Source organism: Amblyomma mixtum, chromosome 5 (assembly GCF_055824585.1).
Source record: "Amblyomma mixtum isolate Tamu chromosome 5, ASM5582458v1, whole genome shotgun sequence".
In the NCBI taxonomy this organism is placed as follows: domain Eukaryota; kingdom Metazoa; phylum Arthropoda; class Arachnida; order Ixodida; family Ixodidae; genus Amblyomma; species Amblyomma mixtum.
Genome location: NC_143016.1, coordinates 72,462,029 through 72,483,221, shown reverse-complemented (window position 1 = coordinate 72,483,221; position 21,193 = coordinate 72,462,029). Strand labels below are relative to the sequence as shown.

At 49.0% G+C, this 21,193-nt stretch overlaps 1 protein-coding gene across 4 annotated transcripts; it reads right to left on the bottom strand.

The window, feature by feature from the left end:
• Nucleotides 1-1,687: 1,687 nt before the first annotated feature.
• On the bottom strand, nucleotides 1,688-20,249 carry LOC149342654 (uncharacterized). 4 transcript variants are annotated; one of them, XM_089545100.1, is made up of 5 exons: nucleotides 20,147-20,249; nucleotides 7,409-7,680; nucleotides 5,853-6,039; nucleotides 4,892-5,120; nucleotides 1,688-2,040 (listed from the first exon to the last, which is right to left on the bottom strand). In XM_089545100.1, the coding sequence occupies exons 2-4, from the start codon at nucleotides 7,676-7,678 to the stop codon at nucleotides 4,921-4,923; spliced, it is 657 nt and encodes a 218-aa protein (XP_089401226.1). In that variant the 5' UTR covers nucleotides 7,679-7,680; nucleotides 20,147-20,249; the 3' UTR covers nucleotides 1,688-2,040; nucleotides 4,892-4,920. The 4 variants fall into 4 exon arrangements, with proteins under 4 accessions (XP_089401226.1, XP_089401224.1, XP_089401227.1 ...); XM_089545098.1 differs by lacking the exon at nucleotides 20,147-20,249 and adding an exon at nucleotides 13,874-13,993; XM_089545101.1 differs by lacking the exon at nucleotides 20,147-20,249 and adding an exon at nucleotides 13,874-13,993 and having other exon boundaries at nucleotides 5,853-6,036.
• Between the last annotated feature and the right edge of the window lie 944 nt (nucleotides 20,250-21,193).

The following is a 21,193-nucleotide window of genomic DNA, read 5'->3' as shown; positions in this document are numbered from 1 at the left end:
AAACCCCTTCTTCCAACTGATTGTCACCCTTCACATATCCGCCGCTGCCGCTTCCGAGGAGGCCGAAGAGGCCACCATTGCCCTGGCCATCACACGCACGGTGGGTCGGCATATAGTCTGATTCTAAAACTGCAATACTAAATTTTGCTCGCGGGAGAGTTCACGTCCCTGCATTTCGCATACTGGACTCCCTCGCCGCGCACCAGCCCCGCCATGTGGAGCTGATATGGGTGCCTGCCCACACCGGGAATCCCGAAAACGAGGCCGCACCCGCTTTAGCCCGAGCTTCTCTCAACCGGGCCCCGGCGGCCTCCGACCTGGGGTTCTCACGGGAGCGCATGCACTCATTGCGTGAAATGACGCAGGCCTTCAAAGCCGAGCGTCAGCTCTACCCCCCACCTCATGTCTCCCTCGACAATTAGACACTTTGGAGGCGGCTCCAAACACGCACTTTGGCCTCCCCTTATATAAGCTCGAGTTATCACCCAGTCCACACGAACCCTTCCTGTACCCTCTGCCATCACCCCAAAGTCACTCTCGACCATATTCTTTTCCTCTGCACGGCGGATCCTCCCCCGCGGGGCCTGGAGCACTTTACCACTTGGGAGGCTTGGGAGACCCTACTGCGCTCCGAGGACCCGGCCAAGCAAACCATCGCCACATGCCGGGCTACCAGCGTCATGAGCCTCCGGGGCACGAACGTTTGAGTGCAGTGGGGCCGTGCGGAGGTCCAAGGACCGACGTGTCCAAAACTCCCTTGTTCCAAATAAAGTTTTCATAATCAGCTGGTTTAGATTTCTAGCTGCGCGATGTTACCACCTGCGCTAGTCCCTGCAATCTATTGTGGATTCCCATACCTTCCATCTTCTGCGTAGAAATGGATATAGGGAGTCCTAGTGCTCGCTTGACAAATTTCCTAATTATGGCGTCGATTCTCTCTCTCTCCATTTTGTTTCTTTAAAAAGGTTGTGGTGGAGCATATGAGACTGATGATGTAAGCTTGGGTCACTTTCAGGAGGCTTCGGTCGTTGAGACCGTGGTCTCCGAGCGAGACAATCCTGAATATGACCGTGACTTGTGGCGTGTAACTTTCTAATTTCCTAAAGGGCCTTCATTTGTCAATTTCCTTGAATGAACATTCCTAGGTTTTTTATCTCGTTTACTGTCTGGACGAGAGTTTCTCTACACTAAAGTATGTCTACGTCTTTCCTTTTTTCCGTGTTGTAGATGAGAAAACGATGAAGCAGCGATTATATTGTAGTTTTTTCATGCATTACACGACATATAACCACACTTCAGGTGCGTTATTGAAACTCTAATTCAGTGAGGTGTAGACATGGCTCTCTGATATCTGGTCGACAGGAAGGGTGCAAGAATTGTGATCTTCGTGCTTGTCTCTAACAAGTTTGCGTTTGTGTAATAGCAAGTCATGCTCAATTCCCACTGCAAGTGAAGAATCTTTAGATAGAGATTAAGCCCGTCTTTGCATCATGAACAGCATTGATATAAGAATTCTAATAGCTGGTTCAATGCCGTGCATGGGTATGGGTTTTCGCTGTGCACAATAAATTTAACTCCACAGCTCAGCAAGGGCGACGTATGCCAGCTATAGCGTCAGCCACAACAAAAACTTCGGGAGTCACCAGTGCATCAAATCGGTTAGTCTGCGTCGTCACACACAACTACGTTTCTTCGTTTCAGTAGGTGATTTATTCGCGGAATGATGTTAATCAAATATACGAAATCGATTACAAACTAATGCGAATTTTCAAAAGCAGGCCTTTACTGAGGCCTGAAGTTTTCCGCGAGGCGCCTGTTGGTGCATCGCCGCAGACAAAATCCCAGCTTCTCAGAAGCGGTGCTGCACGGTCCAGGTACCGCTGGTCGACGGCCTTCAGCAAGAATTCGGCAAAACTGCCGCATTTCCTCGTGTAGGCAGTCCAGCTCAGCCTTTTTATCGAATCGAACACGGCCACTTGAGCGGCCGTGTGTCAGTGCGTCGTGTCAGACAGAGCGGCGTCAGCCTGGAGGTACTCATACCTGCGTAGAATGGGTTAACGGGCAGCGCTGTTCATGCGATCATTTGGGTCACGAACAAGAGCCCCCATACGAGGACAAAACTAGAGACATCCATATTGCTGACCTCGAAATGTTCTGTCACTGACAATGAGCGACGTGCAGGCTAGACCATACTAGGTGAGAGAACGTGAACGTCTAGATAGTGGATAGCGCAAACTGCGCACTGCAGTGGTATCTGAGGCGTCGTATATACACGGTCGATGAGACGCATCCATGCTTGGTGTTCCCAACATGTCTCGGTAACCGTGTATTACAAACATTTTACATAAAGTTAGCCATTGAAATTCCAAAATAGAGGGGCCACCTATATAAATCTGATTTATGTGTCATTGATATGCAAGTTATGCTAATATAAGCTTGCATAATCTCTAATATGCTTTGCTATCGGACCACACAAGTTGGAAAAGCGGCATGCGGTCACAGTAGCGACAATGCACAGACTCCAGGGTCAAAAAAATTCAGAGTGAATGAAAGACTGCAGCGATGTTCTAATGGTTTGAGTATCCACTTCGCATGCGGGAGATACGGGGTTCGGTGCCCGGTGCTACCGGGTACCATACGATGATGCAGTGGGATTAGCTTTCGCCTGGCCTCCTTCCTGCTTAGCTCCTTGTGGCCGAAATGGTTGGAAATGGGTTGCAAGCCTCGCATTAATTGTAAAGAGAAGTACCTTGTGCCATGACGCTCTTTTCGTAAAGCCACTCTTAGGCCACTAGAATGCAAAATCGTCATCATTAGGTCTCCATAAAGAGCAGATAAACTTGAGTCGAAGGATCATTTATATGAAATGAACCTCAAAGGCCCTAGGCACTTATTAATTGCAGGATACTCTTAATACATCAGTGGATTATTTTTTGCTGGCGGTCTCTCCTCCGATATGTGCGCTTCTTCGTGAAATAGAGAAATCAGAGTAGACGATGCATTTAAGTACTGCGAATGCGATAAAGAGTCAGCCAATTAGACGTTAAACATTTAGCACAGTAACTGGGTATCTTCTCTAAATCTTCGAAGCCAGGTAACATCGGGTGATTGTCAATTTAAAGGCAATCCAGGGCCTTTTTCACACCCGCGCATCATACAAAAAATTTCACGCTAGGAGGCTTGATGATGATGATGAACCTTTTTGCGCAAGTGCAGCATCGACCAAGAAGCGCCATGGCACAAGGTGTTTCGATCTACAATTGTAAACTGTGGTCAGTGAACCATTTCTCAAGCATTACATGCGAGATCAGCGAAAATTTGGTCACGGGGAGCTCCTACGCATTATATCACCGATGGGTACCCAATAGCACTGGAAACCGAAACCCGCCCCTCTCACATGCTTTTTGGATGCTCAAACTACGAAGCAACTACTGCCGTATAGGTCCGCAGGCTTCTGATACTTTGTGCGGAATTGCAATGTATTGCTGCTGCAATACAATCTGCTGGTGTCATTTGCAATGAAGTGTGTAGACTGCTGTGCTTGTTGTAATTTTTCTCATTACATTGTCCGCGGCTTTTAGTATGTTCGTTCTGTGAAATTCTTGTGTTTTCCTTTTGTTTTCTATGCCTCATTGCTTTTGACAAAATACGCCCTAGCACTGCAAGTTGCTCCGCTAGCACGACCACTACTGTCGTCAGCGTTCAAAACGACTCGATTTGATCCGATCTAAGGCCCCGCTACGTATCGAAACGTAGCCTGTACCTAATAGTGTCCTCTGGCAAGCGCACGATTCTGTACTGGCACTGTTCCACCAAAACATAAGGACAAAGTCCAGCTAAGAGTTCAGATGTTAGATGCGCCCATTGTTTTCGGGGGAAAAAAAAGTAAACTGGCGGATTGTTGCAAATCGCAGGAAATGGCAAGGGTGGGCGCTGAAGTAAGACATTTAAGCCGTCTCTGAAGCTAGAGGGTCAAATTCAGAGCGAGAGACCAGTTCAGAGAGCAAATCGAAAAGATCTCAGTTAGGTGCAGTGAAAATTAGTCTCAGTTGAGTGGCACTTCGAAAAATGCAAAGAGGGACCGTAGAAAATGCTGACTGATCCCGTCTGTATTCCCTCTCTGGTAACTAACATTTGTCTTCTAGTGTTTGGGTTTCATTTACCGCAGATGTCTGAAGGGATACGGAGCAAGGCTCATCGCATTCGCAATGCATTCTTTAGTTACACCGTTTTTTACCTTGCGGTCAGGCGTGCGTAGAAAACTGTAGAATCTTCCTGAGCTACTAGCTCAGAAGTACTAAAAAAAGAACACCTTTTCACGAGAAGCATATATGCGCCTCCTCGCCGACAGGCCCTCTCGACATTGAAAACTCGGAGAACGGCCAGAAGCCAGCAGCATAGCTGTATTTTTCCGTACTGTGTGAAGCGGATGAAATGGAGAACTTAAGCTCCTTACCGGCGGTAAATATCAGCAGGAACGTCGGTAATATTCTGTATTGAGAACGCTGCCAGACAGTTTCCAAAGGGCAGATTTCTCACCCTGTTAACATCGTTAACGATGCACTGCGTAAAGCGGCGAGCAAAATCTTAAAATCTCGCCGCAATCTTAAAAGCAAATCGAAATCTTTCGCAGCCTCTCGTATATCCTGTGGAGCTCTCGATGATTACTCTAGTCAAAACTACGGTTGAGACTGGTAACTGGAATTCCACTATGATGATGAGTGCGTTGCGTTCTCTGTACCCGCGAATGAGTTGGAACACCCGAGTTCTGATGGTGGCGGAGGTCCACTGGAAATAATTGGTGCGGAAAAATGGCTTCAGCATCTCGCAGGTCCTAGCTGTGTTAATTTTCATTCCACACATCAGTCCTGCTTCGTCACATTCGACTTACCAGCACCGATCTCTGGGGCCAAGTAGTCCTCAGACGGGACCGAACACTGCACGGCTTGGCACACAGCGACCATGCAGGCTGCTTGCTGTGCCGTGCAGAGTTTCGCTGCACGGGGGCTCTCGTCGCAGGTCTGCACTCGCCTGGTGGACACGGCGACTATGGGCAGCGAACGAGGGACACGAACAAGGGCCACGGACGATGTCGCCCGCTGTCCCGAAGGAGCAGGTGGCTGCGTAGGTCGGTGGGATTGTTTCATATTAGTCAGGACAACTCTACGCCATGTTTACTTAAGGCCTCTCAAAGAGTTTGAATGAAGCGTCTCAAAAGATTCCTGTTGGCTTAATTACGATCGGCCGTGCATTCAATTACTGGCTCACATAAGCGTAAGCGACTAAGGCTATGAGAGACGCCGTAGTATGAGAGCCCTCCACAACGGCGTCTCTCATAGCCTTAGTCTCTTTGGGACGTTAAACCCCATAAAACCAAACCAAACCAAGCAAGCTATAATGCAAAACAGGCTCACTTGATGATAATTCGTGCTCTGCGGCCAGTTTTGAGAATAGTTGAAGTTGAGGGTTTGAGACACACTTGAACATTTCATGAAGCTTGTCAGCATAAGCTTCTGCGACTAACCCTAACATGGGGAACTCTTCTTTGGTGGTCGGTGTTTCGCAATCATATTCAATTTTCGCAGTGCCACTATCGCTTCAAGCCAAAGGAACTGTTTGCATTTGAAACTTGCCGCAGCGCTAAGCAGACTGTTACGAGAAACGCGCAGTATTTATGCACTCGCCATACATACCCGTGTAGGGGAACACTTTTATTGCATTATTTTATTATCGAGTGATACTTATCTTGATTTAACCTATGGCCTGAAGCTGGCAAAGTATACCTCTCTGTAAGGGCAATAGAACGATGTGCCCCGCTATGTTAATAGTGAGATAATCCACCTGTGGCTCACCGATGCATTTAGCGCCGTTTCCATCCCTGGTGCCCTTGCAGGTGTTAGTGGATTCCTTGCACGCAACGCTCGCTGCCAGTTGGATGAGAGCCGCGGTGTCCTCAGTTTCGTTGATTTTTCCTCTTAGTTGCAGCCCTGCGCCGCCTCGTCGCCGTGTGCCCAATGCATTGGCCGTGTGTTCTTGCTTCTTTCGAAGAAATAAAGGGAAACATACCCGAAGTGAATTTCATTTCATTGTAGGTGAGAACGCTCTCGAAGGCGCGGGAAAAGCAGGGAATATTCATAGGTGTCATGTTTGCACTGATCACCTCATTTCACTTGCACACGTCTCCAAAATCAAGCACTTCGATTATTGATGTTTAGCCCATTTCGCTTTCATTCCTTGCCGCTTTACTTCAGTCTACATATTCTGCCCTTTAGCCAATGACATAAATTAGAATTTTCAGGTATTGTTTATCGAATCATTCGTCGTGACTTAGAGCTAGAAGACTTTCACAACTATTTTTCCACTGATAATGAAACTAGGTTTCCTCAGCATTGAGATCATAAATCAGCCAACGCGGGAGGGCTGGGAGGCGGCCCTGTCCAGCTCGGACCTCGAGGAACAAAGAGCCCTCGTCGCCAGAGCACGGGCAGCGGCTTTCACCAACGGCGTCCCGGACTAGGAACCCGATCAGCCTTCCCTTCAACTAAGGCATTGTGGCTTTAATAAACGTTTTCATCATCATCATCAGCGTCTTAACTTTCAACATTATCCTACCGGAAGTTCGAACTAATTATAGAAAATTCTCCGAAATATTCGCTAGTGTTACAATATGGAACGCTTTACCAAACGAAGTTAAATCATCATGCGACAGTTGTATTTTTTTGCATCGTATTTAACACATTCTGGAATTGCAGATTATGGACTAACGGTGTGTGCCCTAATGTATTATTTTTCCGTTTCTTGATCCATTTTTGTTATTTCATGCTTCTTGCCTTCGTTTGTACATACGCGATGTTATGATTGTCTTTTATCGTTGTTTGTAACTAGTAACTACTGTCTTGGTATCTTTCTAAACTACCTATTTTGTGTTAGGAGGTCCTCGTGACGGTGTTTTAGCCATGGGACCTCCTAGGGTACTAACTTCAAATAATAATTTTACTTATATTATTGTTGTCCAATAAGCTTCACCTGAAACCTCACAGCTCTCAAGTTTGAAAGTAATGCCCGAAATCAGGGAATACACCAGAAAAAAATGTAGATTTCCGATGCGGCTTGCGCGTCCTGGAATTTTGTACGTCGCCGCTGCGCTGAAACGGCTGTTACTGAGTATAAGTAGAATGTTTGCTTTGTATCGTTCCTAGCTTTCGGTATTGATAATACACTCCACATCAGTGCATTGAAGGGAGGCATATTTCAAATAACGCCCCTGTTTTCAAGGTGCAATGACACCGAAATTTCTGTATAAGTCGATAGGAAAAAGAACACTTCACTGCGGAGCCGAGAAGAAATGTTATGTGCTTTAGCATTCAAGTAATGCAAGCGGCAGGTTCTAAAGGCGTTCATCACATACCTGAGCCGTGGAGTCCCCATCGGTCAGCTGCAAGCACAGAGAAAGCAGCTTAGCATGCAAGTCCTCCTGCTGGCCATGGCTGCAAGGATTCACTGTGGCGAGTGCTGTGGGGAGCAAGTCTGTCGTCCTTTCGTTCACTACGGAGATGTCTCGGTGCCCGGCTGCATTGCTGTCGTCTCCATCACCGGCATCAGGCGAAGAGAGTGGGCGGAGCACATGTTTTCTAGGTATATGTTGGCTGCGAGCAGCTTCGTCTCGGTGCATGCCCATGCCTGTACAAGAGTTGCCATGGAAGAGACAGTAGTAGATTCAAAGATGAGTTACACGGAGAATGGCTTTGAGCAGAAATCGACGCTAAGAAATTTTGCAGCCGAAGGGAAGGCCCGTTTTCAACACCGTTTCTTTAGAACACAGAGCCATGCTTAGTAATGCTTTACATGTACCCCGTTTGCGGCTACTTCAAGCAAGGTTTGGTATAAATTTAGACGCATACTTTACTTTGTGCAATAAATGCCTTCTAGAATGGGAACGGCGAGGCCCGTGTGCTTTGCGATGTTAGTGCTCGTTAGTGAACCCAGGTGGTCAATATTTCCGGAGCCTTTCACTACAGAGTCCCTCGTAGCATGAGTTGCTTCGGAACGTTAAACACAATAAACCAAACCAAACCAAACCAATGCAATGAAGACGCACCTGAATCTCAGGAGCTTGCGAAGAGCTGGTAGAAAGTAGATATAAGTTGAAACAATGCAAACGACAAAGGGTTCAGTTTGTCTAACTAGATCAGTCCATAAAGAGAACTAAAATTCGGAAGGAAGAATTACTGGATTTATGCTCATAGCCATATTGCTCTAGCAAAGATGAGTCAGGCAGCAGCTATTTTTAGGCAGCAAATTCCTTTAGTCTGAAATGAACGAAGTCAAAAGCGCTCCCCTTCCAGGCTGCAGAAGTACCAGCTGAAAAACCAGAAACAGAAACAATAAAACTTAAGCTGACTACCTTAAGCAAGTAACACTTATCTACGCAGCCACCGCTGTATTATCCGTTTCGAATTCATCCGCTAGTAACAAGAGGCTGTTATAGCTTCAGTTTTAGAGCTTTGCTCCAAATGTGTGGTCAGGCGTGTCCAAACTTTCCGCCTTCGGATAAATGAGATAGCTGCTAGCGTTGGTAACAGGCCTCTGTTTACATTGAAGGATTTAGCTTCGCTTCAAAATGGTTTGAAAAATGGTGGGAGCTCCATGACGTGGAGAACAAAAGGAGTCAATTTTCGAAGGACGCATGCTGTCTATCATAGATTTAAGTCAGCAACGACCCCAACAGCGCCCTAACGTGCGGCTGAGATAACTTCGAAGCTACCCATTACTGCCTGAAATGTAAGTTAAAACATTACGACTGGCGGAGAACATACAACTCGGAGGCAGGAATGAGGCAAGGAAGCGGCATTCTCTCATGCATAAATTTTTTGAAGACTGAAAAGAGAAGTGGTCAAGTTAGTATGGTTTGTTGCCGCGAAACTAAGTTTTGAAACTGTGTAAAACGGGTAAAGATGCCTTTTATTGTGAAGTCACCATATTTTGGTGGAAGGTGGGATATGTACTAGGAAAAAAATTGGCGGGGGCTTAGCTTTTGTTAAGCCTAGTAGGTTTGGAAAGCAGGTGTTCTATACTGCATGTGCAGCGCCTCTAGCGGGAGGAGCGCGGCGCGCCGTGCCAAGCGGCCGCCGTTTCCCGACGAGCCGAGTTGGTAGCCCGTCTCTGACTGCTGGTATGACGTCACTCTAAGACGTCACTAGGCATGGTATGACGTCAGGGGTCATTCTAAAGCTCAAACGTGCCGAGTGGCCGCCGCTACGCGAAAGGCCGTTCTTGGGAGTAGTATTGCTTTCGCATTAAACGAAAATTGCAAATTTGTTTTGAATGGAACTGACGCAGCGACTGTGTCATATCTCGGTGGACACCCGAACCGCGCCGTAAAGGTAAGGATAACGGAGGGATTGAAAGAAGAAAGGAAGATGACTTAGGGGAGAGCACCGAAATAATTTTTGACCACATGGGGGGATCTTTCGGTGCCTTTTAAAGCGAAATCTTTAATACTATGGCCTATCCAGTGCCTGAATTATCCAGCTGCCTATCCAGCGTACGGAACGCACTAACGTTACAGACACCAATCCCGTCTAGCTGCCCGATACACCACGAACACTGAACGCCTACTGGAAGCTTCGTAACTGGTTTTAGTCGACGTGCGTGGCGCCATAGTGAACTACACCGCTACAGACGCCAACCCCGTCTGGCTGTGCGATACGCCACAACAACGAACGCCGACTAAGAGCGTAACTCATTTTAGTGGACGTTCGTGGCGCCATAGACAACTAGCTACGCACTTTTCCTTTTTTTTTCAAAACCGAGAGAAACCCGACTGTGGCGGCCGCGTTTTTGGAGGAGGCGATACGCAAAAGCCGCCCGTGTGCTGTGCGATGTCAGTGCACGCAAAGCTCCCCACGTAGTCGAAATTATTCCGGAGACCTCCACTACGGTATATGTTTCTTCCTTTCTTCTTGCAATCTCTCCTTTATCCATTCCTTTACTGCGCTTGTGAGCCAGTTACTGCGTGATTTCCTTTCCTCAAAAAAAATTTTTGCGCGACAGCGTATACAGCTCATACGGACGAAAACACATCGGCGTAGTAGTATTAGCAGTAGGGACCTCGAATGGGACAATAATCCGGGGGTGCGTAAAAATTACGAGGAACTTTAGCGGCTAAAGTGGTGAAAGGCGAAAGCCTGAGTGCTACATTCTGCTACCTGATTGTGCACTTCACATTCTGTTGGTGCATTAGTTAACTGCCAATTAATGACGCTTAATCTTTGCCTTTAGCAGTTGAGCGCGACAGCGTGTTGTAGCGCTTCCAGGGAGTCCACGAAACGCCACCACTCGTTCGGCGCGATGCCTTGCCCCATGAACGCAACGCCTTTTGAGGAAAGGAAATGGCGCTGTAATTCTCTGTCATCCCGGTGGACACCTGAATCGCCCCGTACAGGAAGGCAGGAAGTGGAGTGAAATAAAGATTGGCCGTAATGAAGAAAATTAGAATTGTATTTGAGGAAAGGAAATTACGCAGTAGCTGTCTCACATATCTCGGTGGACACCAGTCAAAAATTGTTTGCATTTGAGGAAAATAAATTGCGCAGTAACTTTCTCATATTTCGGTGGACACCCGTCAAAATTCGCGCGCAGTGACGTCACGACCATTTCGACCAATCTGAAACGCGGACAAATTTGCTAACGTCTTGGTCACGACAGTATGAGCCATTAAAGGCTCTCGCCTTAAAAGACTTTGCGCAGAATGTTCGGATAGTGCCGTAAGCTTCAGCGTTTCGTGCAAAATAAAATGATTTGTTAGAGCCTAGCTCACGGCAGGGATTCAAAACTGCGACCTAAAAACGGGGGAACCGTCAACATAATGTTGGGCGGCGTAACAAGAATAGCTGCGGTTTAATCTACGGTTTAACTACTGTTTAACTACTGTTTAACTATTGTTTAACTACTGTTGAACCTGTTTAGAGAGCAAATCCTGTGGTGTATCGGGCAACTAGACACGGCTTGGCGTCTCTACCGTCGCGGTGGCTCAGTGGTTACGTCGCTCGGCTGCTGACCCGCAAGACGCGGGTTCGTCCCGGTCGCGGCGGCTGAATTTCGATGGTGAAATTCTAGAGACCCGTGTGCTGTGCGATGTCAGTGCACGTTAAAAAACCACAGGTGGTCTACATTTCCGGAGCCCTTCACTACGGCGTCTGTCATAGCCTGAGTTGCTTCGGGTTGTTAAAGCCCAATAAACCAATAAAACAAACGTTGAGTGCGTTCTGGACAATGGATAGGCAGCGCGCCCGCCCTGCCACCTTGGCAGGTGGGTTGATCGCGAGAGGTTTCACAGCCAGTGAACGCTGCGGCCTACTGCTGCAGTGCGGCGTGCCTGCCGCAACATTGTCAGAGCTAACGCGCGCAGCCCATATGTCTCTCACCACCCCACGTACAGGGTCAATCACACTTAGAGGGAACACGGCTCCGCGTGGCTGCGCACACGCGGATCAGCATTGTGACCAAGCCGGCAGCAAACCTGTGCAAAGGGGCAGATGACAAGCACCACCACGTCGAGGTCTCTCTTTTAAGGCGGAAGCCTTTAATGCCTCATCGTTGTAAGCAGGAGCTGTCGACAGAGAATGTCACGCTTTTCAGTTGGTCGAAACGGTCGTCACGTCACATGGCGCGAATTTCAATCGGGGCCAATTATACTTTGGCTACTAACCATGCAACCAATTAAAGGGGTCGTATAGTAATGCTCCAAGGAAGTTTGAATTTAGTTAATTGCTTACTTAACTAATTAGTCTAATTAACCTTTCTAGTCCAACCAGATAAATAAATAAAAATTAAGAAATTGGCCGAGCTTGGGAATCGAACCCCGGTCTCCGGAGTGTGAGTCGAGCACGCTTCCACTCCGCCATGCCAGCACGATGGTTGGGAATGAACAAAGGTGCGTCTAGTGAATACGGTGTTCGTTCACTCCCATCTTCCTCCCTTCCCGTTACGGTGAGGTTTAGGTGTCCACCGAGATATGAGAGACAGATACATTTCCTTTCCTCAGAAACCAATTTACCTACGAGCAAGGCGTAATTGTCCGCGTTTCAAATTGGTCCAAATTGTCGCGACGTCACGACGCGCGAATTTTGACGGGTGTCCACCGAAATATGTGAGACAGTTACTGCGCAACTTCCTTTCCTCAAATACAATTTTCATTTTCTTCATTACGGCCCCTCTTTCTTCTTTCACTCACACTTCCTCCCTTCCTGTACGGTGCGGCTCAAGTGTCCACCGAGATGACAGAGAATTACAGCCCCATTTCCTTTCCTCAAAAAGCGTTGCGTTCAAAGGGCAACGCATCGCGCCGAACGGGTGGTGGCGTTCCTTGGACTCCGTGGCAGCGCTACAACACGCTGTCGCGTTCCACTTCTAAAGGCGAAGCTTAAGCGTCATTAATTGGCAGTTAATTAATGCACCAACAAAATGTGTAGTTAACAATCACGTAGCAGAATACAGCACTCAGGCTTTCGCCTTTCAGCACTTTAGCCGCTAAAGTTCCTCGTAATTTTTTTGTGCCCCACTGTGCATTGATTCATGAACGGGTTAGATGCAATGGCACTCCGCAGGTACTACGTGGCCACGCGGAGCCGTGCTCACTTTGTATGATTGACCCTGTACCTCAAATCGCGAATAAAGCGTCCACTGACCCAGGGAGCCAGTTATGCGCCCATCCTTTCCTCAAAATTATCGGCGTTTAAAACGTTGACGACGCTAACGCCAGTAAACACAATGAACGCCACAGAAGGCTTATAGCTCTTGCCGTGTTTCTGCCACAACGTTGTCAATACCAACATCAGCAGCGCACATCACGTTGACAATGCGAATGCCTGAAGCGCACATCTGTCACTATCGCCACGTCGCTTAAAGCGCGACTGAGGTATCCACTGTCCCAGGGGGACAGTTATGTGTCTTGTTTCCAAAACACCCGCTCTTATGTTGGTTTCGGCGCAGCTCTGGAGCAGCTGAAGGTCTATCAAGGTCAAAGCGACCTGGTGAGAGAAACTCGCGGAATGCGCGGTAAGGGGATTTTACTGTCATTTTATTTCCTCAAAGAACCAGTTTTCGAACTGACCACAGCGCAATGCGACGCGGCGAGCGTGCAATGGAGTTCCGTGGACTCCTTGGTAGCGGTGACACGCTTTCGCGTTCCACTCATGAAGGCGTTCCACTCTCGAAGGCAAAGCTTGAGCGTGTTCTAAATATCCTTTTACTCGGAGATTAAGATTAGATTGGGAATAAAACTCTTACTTGCTTCGTGCATGCCGTATCTTGCCTATCTGTCTCTCCGTGAGTTCGAAGCGCAGAGGAACCGTTGGCGACGCGCGTCGCACGTCAGAAGGCGAAGCGGCCTCATAGAACGCCAGGGCACTGCGTCACTTATAAAGCATAGCAGGGCTTAGCAGTTCTAGAACACCTACTTCCCATTTGATTAACTGCGCAAATTGGCAGTAAATTTTTTGACGACAAGCAATGGCACTTTAAATAGCTCGAAGCAAACGGATGTCCTATCTGTCTGACGCGCAGAACAATCTATAGCGACTCGAAATGGATTCTTAGAAATTGTCCTTAGTGGGTCTTACGTTACAACCCTCAAGGTCGAAAACCGACCACTATGGGCAAACAAAATCTTGACCTTATGGTGCGCCTTTCCGCTCGCGGAAATAAAGCCACCGTCGCAACAGGGAAGTCCGGCTTGAGAGGAGTAGCTCTGAATGCCTACGTGTCGCTTCAAGCTGCACTACACAACAACGTTGAGTAGGTCAAAACAAGTTCGGCAGCGGGAACCGATGTGAGACAGGAACTACGGCCATTAATGAGAAGAAATTCTCACCTGGAAGATATATTCTTATAGCTGCCGGAAGCACTCAGAATGATTGTGCCTGTTCCTGAATCAAGCGAGCGAGGCGCACTAGGCAGCGTCTCGAGACGAATGAGCTGCTCGAGCAGCAAGTCGAATGACGATGCTCGTCATGATGATGGTGATGACAGTTTTTCCCGGAAAAAAGAAAATAAGTTTATGCAGGGCCAGGTTGTGCGAGTGTAATGTGGTCTTTTACATTTCAATCTTCGAATCTGAATTTTTATTTTTATTTTATTTCGTTTGTATTTTCACGCTTAGCACCTGCCAGTCGCCGCCTGCGTCTTGGCCAAAACCCCACCATGGGTACGCGCCATGGTTTTCTGGAAGACCATAAGTACCATGATGTCTCGAAGCGCGTGGAAGAAGTATTAATGAAGGCACTTTACTAGCGGCGAGCTGCACTGTCAGCCGGCCTGTACAGTGAGGCCACTTGCCACAGAGGTAAGAGAACAGGTGAAAACAGATAAGACAATGCATGCTTTGTAGATTACCTAATGACCTGTTATCAAATGCGTAAACAGCTCGTTCGGTCGAAAAGCCTTCGGTGTCGTAGCAGTAGTGGTAGTTGTAGTTGTCGGCACTGCGCGTCGGAAAAATCATATCACGCCAACCGTTTGCCACAGAATGTTCCGCATGATGTCATACAATTCAGTGTCTCCTTTAGAATAAACTTACCAGTTGAATGAATATACACACCTAAGTTTTGGGTGCCTATTTCTTCTTTGTAATGTGTGTTAAGGCATCTCTATACAAGGTTTACCACGTGGCATGCTCCTAGGATCCTAAATAATTTATAATCGAATTTCATTCTCGTGCTATTTCGGTTTCGTTTTCAAAAGGCGAACGATGAGTGACACTTCAAAGAGGGCTATAGGTCACGTGAGGTATGAAAATGCAATAAAATCGGTGCTTCTGCATTCGTCCGACTCTTGTGGAAGGCTGGCGTTAGCACTGTAGTGAATGAACGAATAAAACTTTATAGGTCCGCTGAGAAGGAGCCCCAAGATCCCCGGACCCGGCACGCAGGCCTGGGACGCGGGTAGGCGATGATCCGCAGACTAGCCACTGAAGTTGCATTGTTTCATCTCAGTCTCATCCGACAGGCGGGTGGCTCTCTGCTGGATGGCGGGTAGTCACTGGAGCGAAACTCCCCAGGCTTCTCGCCCAGGGAATCTGCGCATTCCCAAATTATGCGATGAAGGGTGCCCCTTTCACCGCAGTTTTAAGCATGAGATGCTTTTAGCTCCGGTTGTCGGCAGTGTGGTGACGTAACGCCGAGAGCGAGCGCCAACATCTGGGCACTGAATGCCACTCATCCGGGCACTGAATTCCACACATCAGGGAGCTGGAACGAGAGCATCCGGGCACCGTACGAGATTTAACGAGTTTTAACGAGACACTCTAAGCCCTCCTACAGGACCGGCATACAAGCGCCGGTAGCTTATTTCTCAACAATATGGCCATAAGCCAGGTGTCTTCTATGTGGATGCGGCAGACCCACACCATGGTTGTTGATACACGGCGGCCGTCATCCACCAAAACACTGCAGTTCAGGGCCTTACTTTCCGTGCCCTAAACATTACATTTGCGGAAGAGATCACCATTGCACTGGCCGCCGCAGATCGCGAGTCCCGAGTCATTATCACGGACTCCAGGGGCGCCTGCCACAATATTGAGCAAGGGTATATTCCAGACCGTGCTTTTGAAAATTCTCCACGCATGCGAGTACACAGGGTTTCTGACCCATTGTACCATCGTGTGGGCTCCGGCTCACGAGGGTCTTGAGGGGAATGAGGCTGCCGACGCTGCCGCCCGCGCGCTTACTCACCGGGCATCGCATCATCCCCAGCCAGATCCGGAATTCAATTACAATCCAGCCACCACATTTAGGGAGATCACTTCTCTTTATTACAACTTGCATGACCTCTATCCCTATCCCTCTAAAGGCCTCACCAGGGGAGAGGAGCGCTGTCTTTTCCGCCTCTATACCAATACTGTACTGTGCCCGGCTGTACTTAAGCACTTCAATTCTTTTTTCTCGGGCGCGTGTCCGCACTGTGAGGAGGAGTTTTCCGACACCTACCACATGATGTGGGCATGCCCTTTCAATCCTGCCTACCCACCCCACCTCCACCCCACTCGAGAGGACTGGGAAGTTGCTCTGCGCGGCTGCTCCGAAGTCCAAGCCCAACAGGCATTCGTGGCTTGAGCCCGGGCCGCTCCGGAAGCTACAGGGATCCCGGACTAGGGATCCCTCCTAGTTTTTGTAAGGGGCGGGCCGGAAGGGCCCTGTAGCTTCCGCAGCGGCCCGGGCTCAAGCCACCAATGCCTGCTGGGCTTGGAGTTCGGAGCAGCCGCGCAGGGCAGCTTCCAAGTCCTCTCGAGTGGGGTGAAGGTGGGGTCCGGCTCGCTGCCCCCACCTCTCACTGCAAATAGTAATAAAATTTTCCTCCTCCTCCGAACGGGTGGTGGCGTTCCTCCCTTCCTTTACGGTGCGGTTCGGGTGTCCACCGAGATGGCAGAGAATTACTGCTTTATTTCCTTTCCTCAAAAAGCCTTGAGTTCAAAGGGCAGGGCATCGCGCCGAACGGGTGGTGGCGTTTCTCCCTTGTACGGTGCAGTTCGGGTGTCCACTGAGTTCACAGAGAATTACTGCGTAATTTTCTTTTCTCAAAAAAAGCGTCGCGTTCAAAGGGCAAGGCAACGCGCCGAACGAGTGGTGGCGTTCCGTGGACTGCCTGGCAGCGCTACAACACGCTGTCGCGTTCCACTCCTAAAGGCGAAGGTTAAGCGTCATTAATAGCAGTTAATTAGTATTTAGACATTAATCAGTAATCAGTCACTAATTAGTAATTTGTCATTACTTCGTCATCAATTATGTGTGACGTCATCTAGTGGTGACGTCACCAGTGTCACATAGGCAAAGTGGTGCAGAAAACGCTTTCTCCTCTACGCACTTCAGACAGTTTCGAACAGGCCTGTGTCTCGTACGCTTCTGGAACAATACAGAAGACACACTAGGCAGTGACCACTGCATCATTAACACACTAATTCAGACGCGGCCTCTCAAAAGGCCGCTCACACAGGCTCGACAGACAAAGGGAAACTTAGGGCGCATGGAGGAATGCCTGCAAACAGCCGCTCACGTAGTGGATCGCTACGCAGGGCACTGTGGTCTCCAATGCGCACCCAGCAAATCTGAATTTGTACACCTTAGGGCATCACCTAAGGACAATACCAAAATACATCTCTCCTTAACAAGTGGCCCCATACATGAGGCCAAAGAAATTCGAATACTCGGACTCTTCATTCATAACCAAAGAAGAGTAGACACAACATTGCACAAGCTCCGCAAAATTGGAGACCAGGTGGGCCTTATGGTCCGTCGCGTCTCCAATAAGAGAGGGGGTTTGCGAAGCAGGGATGCAGTTCGGCTGGCCCATGCTTTCGTAATCAGCCAAATTCTCTATTCGGTCTCTTATCTACACTTGCGGAAGCACGACGAAGACAAAGTTGAGGTAATACTCCGTAAAATGACGAAGAGGGCACTTGACCTTCCTGTCTCCACCTCGTAAGCTCGGCTGAGGCCTATGACTGGAGAAGACTCCAAGCTAGAAACTTCGCATCCCCGCTCTGGAGGAGCTGGACAGGAGGTGACACGAGGGAGGATGCGGAGGTGTGCGAGTTCTGCGGGCATACCGCTACACTCGAACACATACTATGGAAATGCCCCAGTGCCCCAGGATATGGCAGAATCAATAATGCAGAGGAATGGGAGACCATATTTAGAAGTGCCGACCTTAGCATACAACGATACGCTACCCGCCTGGCAGCAGAAGCTGCGCGACTATACCGTTGCTAGTCTTCCAGCTGCGACGCTGCCCCTCCCCGGACGCCTGCGTGCGGACCCGGAGGGGCAGGGGTCTTCTTCTGGCGGAAATAAAGTTTCTTCACTCACTCCAATGCGAGACTTCTTGCATTGGGAGTGGTGAACACCTTTCAGGAGCTCAAGGAATTCCATCTCACAAATCAATACACGAGGCTAGCCCAAACGAAGTCGGGCCGGGACTTGGCCCAGCTTCACATCCAACACGATTTCCACATTCAGGAGCGGGTCCGAGTGCCCCAGCTCTGGAGACGCGCCGTCAGAGTTCGACTCCTCCCCACTAAGATGGATAAGGAAGACCATAGTGGTCGTCCCCAGGCTAGGGCGGAAACCTTAGCGCGCCTCTATGGCAACAAGCAAGGTGTCTACTACGTAGATGTAGTCGGGCCGACCCACGGGGGGTGGTGCACGGCCGCGGTCATACATCAAGGAATACAGGTGGATGGGCTCTCCTTTCGAGCCCCAGGCACAACACAAGCTGAAGAGGTTGCTATCGGCCTAGCTGCTTCTGATACCAAATCAAAACACATCATAACAGACTCGCGCTCGGAGTGTAAAAATTATGAGGCTGGCTGGATAACTAAGGAACTGGCTGGATAAAGAATACTAAGGAACTGCAGCCGAGACACCGATCCTACTCCCCGCTGCGTAGTTTGGACTCCGGGCCATCAGGGCCTTGCAGGAAACGAAGCACGAAGCTGCAGACGCGGCGGCCCGAGCACTCATTCACGGGGCGTTCCCATTGGCTCCTGAGCACCTGAAACCTGAATGTGGATCTTTACTCTCGTTCAAAGATATAACATCTTATTATAAGGATAGGCCCCGCGTGTACCCAGCCCCTGCAAAGGGACTGGGGAAAGCAAACGAACGCGTTCTACTTAGACTATTAACTAATACAATGCTGTGCCCGGCAGTATTAAAACACTTCGATCCCGCGTTCACTGGCAGGTGCAAACACTGTGGCGAGGTGGCTGACACCTACCACATAGTTTGGGCTTGCCAGCGCAACTCAACTCTCTCCCCCCACCCCAACCCTACCAGAGAGGAATGGGAGGCGGCCCTGCTTGGCTGCTCGGACCTTCAGGCCCAAAAGGCTTTGGTCAAGAGGGCTAAGCTGGCGGCTTCTCCAATGGGGTCCCGGAATAGGGACTCCACCCATTGTGGGGCTCTTTAAGAGAGCCTCACCTCTATTATTAAATAAAGGCTTTTCATCATCATCATCAACTGCATCGTCCTGCATTTCATGCTTACTCTGTTGGGTTACGGGAGAGGCAGAGATTTTATTGCGAAAGCAATACTACTTGCACTTTCACGCCGTTGTGTGCCGCGGCTGGTGACCACCATCGTGCCGCGGCCGGTGGCCACCATCGCGCCGCGGCGGTGACCACCATTGACCTTCATTTGACCTTGATTGCATTGCATTGGATTAGATTGGATTAGATTGGATTAGATTAGATTGGATTGGATTGGATTGGATTTAATTGGATTGGATTGGATTGGATTGGATTGGACTGGACTGGATTGGATTTGATTAGATTACATTAGATTAGAATTAGTATATTCTAGGCACTATATTTAGAATAGATTACATTGGATTGGATAGGAGTGGATTGGAATGGATTGGATTGGAGTGGAATGAATTGGATTGGATTGGAATGGATTGGATGGGATTGGTTTGGATTGCATTGGATTGGAGTGGATTGAATTGGATTGGATTGTATAAGCGATGCATCACCACAAGTCTAACCACAAGCACCACCACCAGCTACACTACGAGCTGTACCATGGCGTACGTACGGATATTGCTTTCGCAATTAGCGGGCTTAAGCAAGCTAAGCCACAGATTTTTTTACTTTTATTGCTAAAGCAATACTGCTCGCACTTTCAAGCCTTCGCGTGACCCGGTCGCAGTTACGTTTGACCTTTAGATGAGCGAATATGGTCGACCAACTCGCTCCTTCATATAGCCCTTCACAACGTTCTACCTCACGTCACCGGTCACCGATGAATCTCTACACCTGACGGCTCAGGAACGCCGCAATGCTACCAGGCGAAGGCGCCGCGCCAAAGAATCGCCAGAAGAACGCGCGCACCATTGCTAACGCAATTTACCCGGTTTAACCAGAGCTAAAGCACTGCCTTTTTGCCTGGCTCAGATTTTCTAGCTTTGCGATTCTTTCCGCCCCAGCTAGTTCCTGCCATCTATTGTGGATTCCCATACCTTGTCAACGCGATATACCATGTCAACGCGATATTCAGCGGCAGCTGTTAATGCGATATGTTGTGGTTGAAAGTGTGAGCGCGACCTCTTATCTGTGTACTTCTTTTCAGTATCCCACACAAAGTCGTTTACGCACCAGTGTAACAACTCGTTCGGTCGAGAAGCCCTCGGCGTCGTAGTTGTAGGTGCCGGCACCGCGCGTCTTCACCGAAAGCCGCACTGAATATTCCGAACAGTTTCCACTTGGTTGTCATCCCATTTCTGGCAAAATTTGATGCAGTAGCGCTGCTCCTGTCACTCCGCCATTTTCCTTGTAATAAAAAACCGACGAGAGCACTGCGCACTGCCTCACTCAAACGCTGCCTCGCAGCGACTGACGCTATCGGCAGGCCGGAAAGTATACGTACATGCGCACGAAGGCTCAACGTCGGCTGGTGCAAGCGCGCTTGTTTCATATCCATCAGGTGTTCGCAAAAAAAAAATAAAGTCGGATACTTTTCTAACAGACCTCGTACGCTCGCGATATCACCCAGTCCACACGAACCCTTCCTGTACCCTCTGCCACCACCCCAAAGCCACCCTCGACCATATTCTTTTCCTCTGCCCGGCGGATCCTCCCCCGCGGGGCCTGGAGCACCTTACCTCATGGGAGGCTTGGGAGACCCTACTGCGCTCCGAGGACCCGGCCAAGCAAGCCATCGCCACCGGCCGGGCTGCCAGCGTCATGCGTGTGGGGGCCCAAGGACCGACGTGTCCAAAACTCCCTTGTTATAAATAAAGTTTTCATCATCATCATCTACTATGCCAACCGTTTGCCACAGAATGTTTCAGATGGTGTAATACCATTCAGCCTTTCGAGCAGCATACATGTACTACTTAAGTTAGAGAGCTTGTGGCAGGAATTCGAATCGGCGACCTATAATCGGGGCTGCGGGTGTCCACCGAGATGTGTGAGACAGTTACTGCAATTTTCTTTCCTGAAATGCAATTTTAGTTTCCTTCATTAGGGCACCTTTCTCTCTCTCTCGTTCTCTTGTTTCACTCCCAGCTACCTCCTTCCTTACGGCGGGGCTCGGGTGCCCACCGAGATCTGAGCCGTTTGCTCTCCTCAAAAATGCGTTCCGCTCAAAGCTATAACCACGGTTGAGGTGCGTTATCCATATTCTGTAGGGTGCAAAAATTG

Coding starts and splice junctions, on each gene's coding strand:
- LOC149342654 (XM_089545100.1), bottom strand. CDS start 7,678: ATGGGCATGCACCGAGACGAAGCTGCTCGCAGCCAACATATACCTAGA. Junction 6,040..7,408: donor ATGGGGACTCCACGGCTCAG/GTATGTGATGAA, acceptor TTTCTTCGAAAG/AAGCAAGAACACACGGCCAA. Junction 5,121..5,852: donor AAACGGCGCTAAATGCATCG/GTGAGCCACAGG, acceptor CGACCTACGCAG/CCACCTGCTCCTTCGGGACA.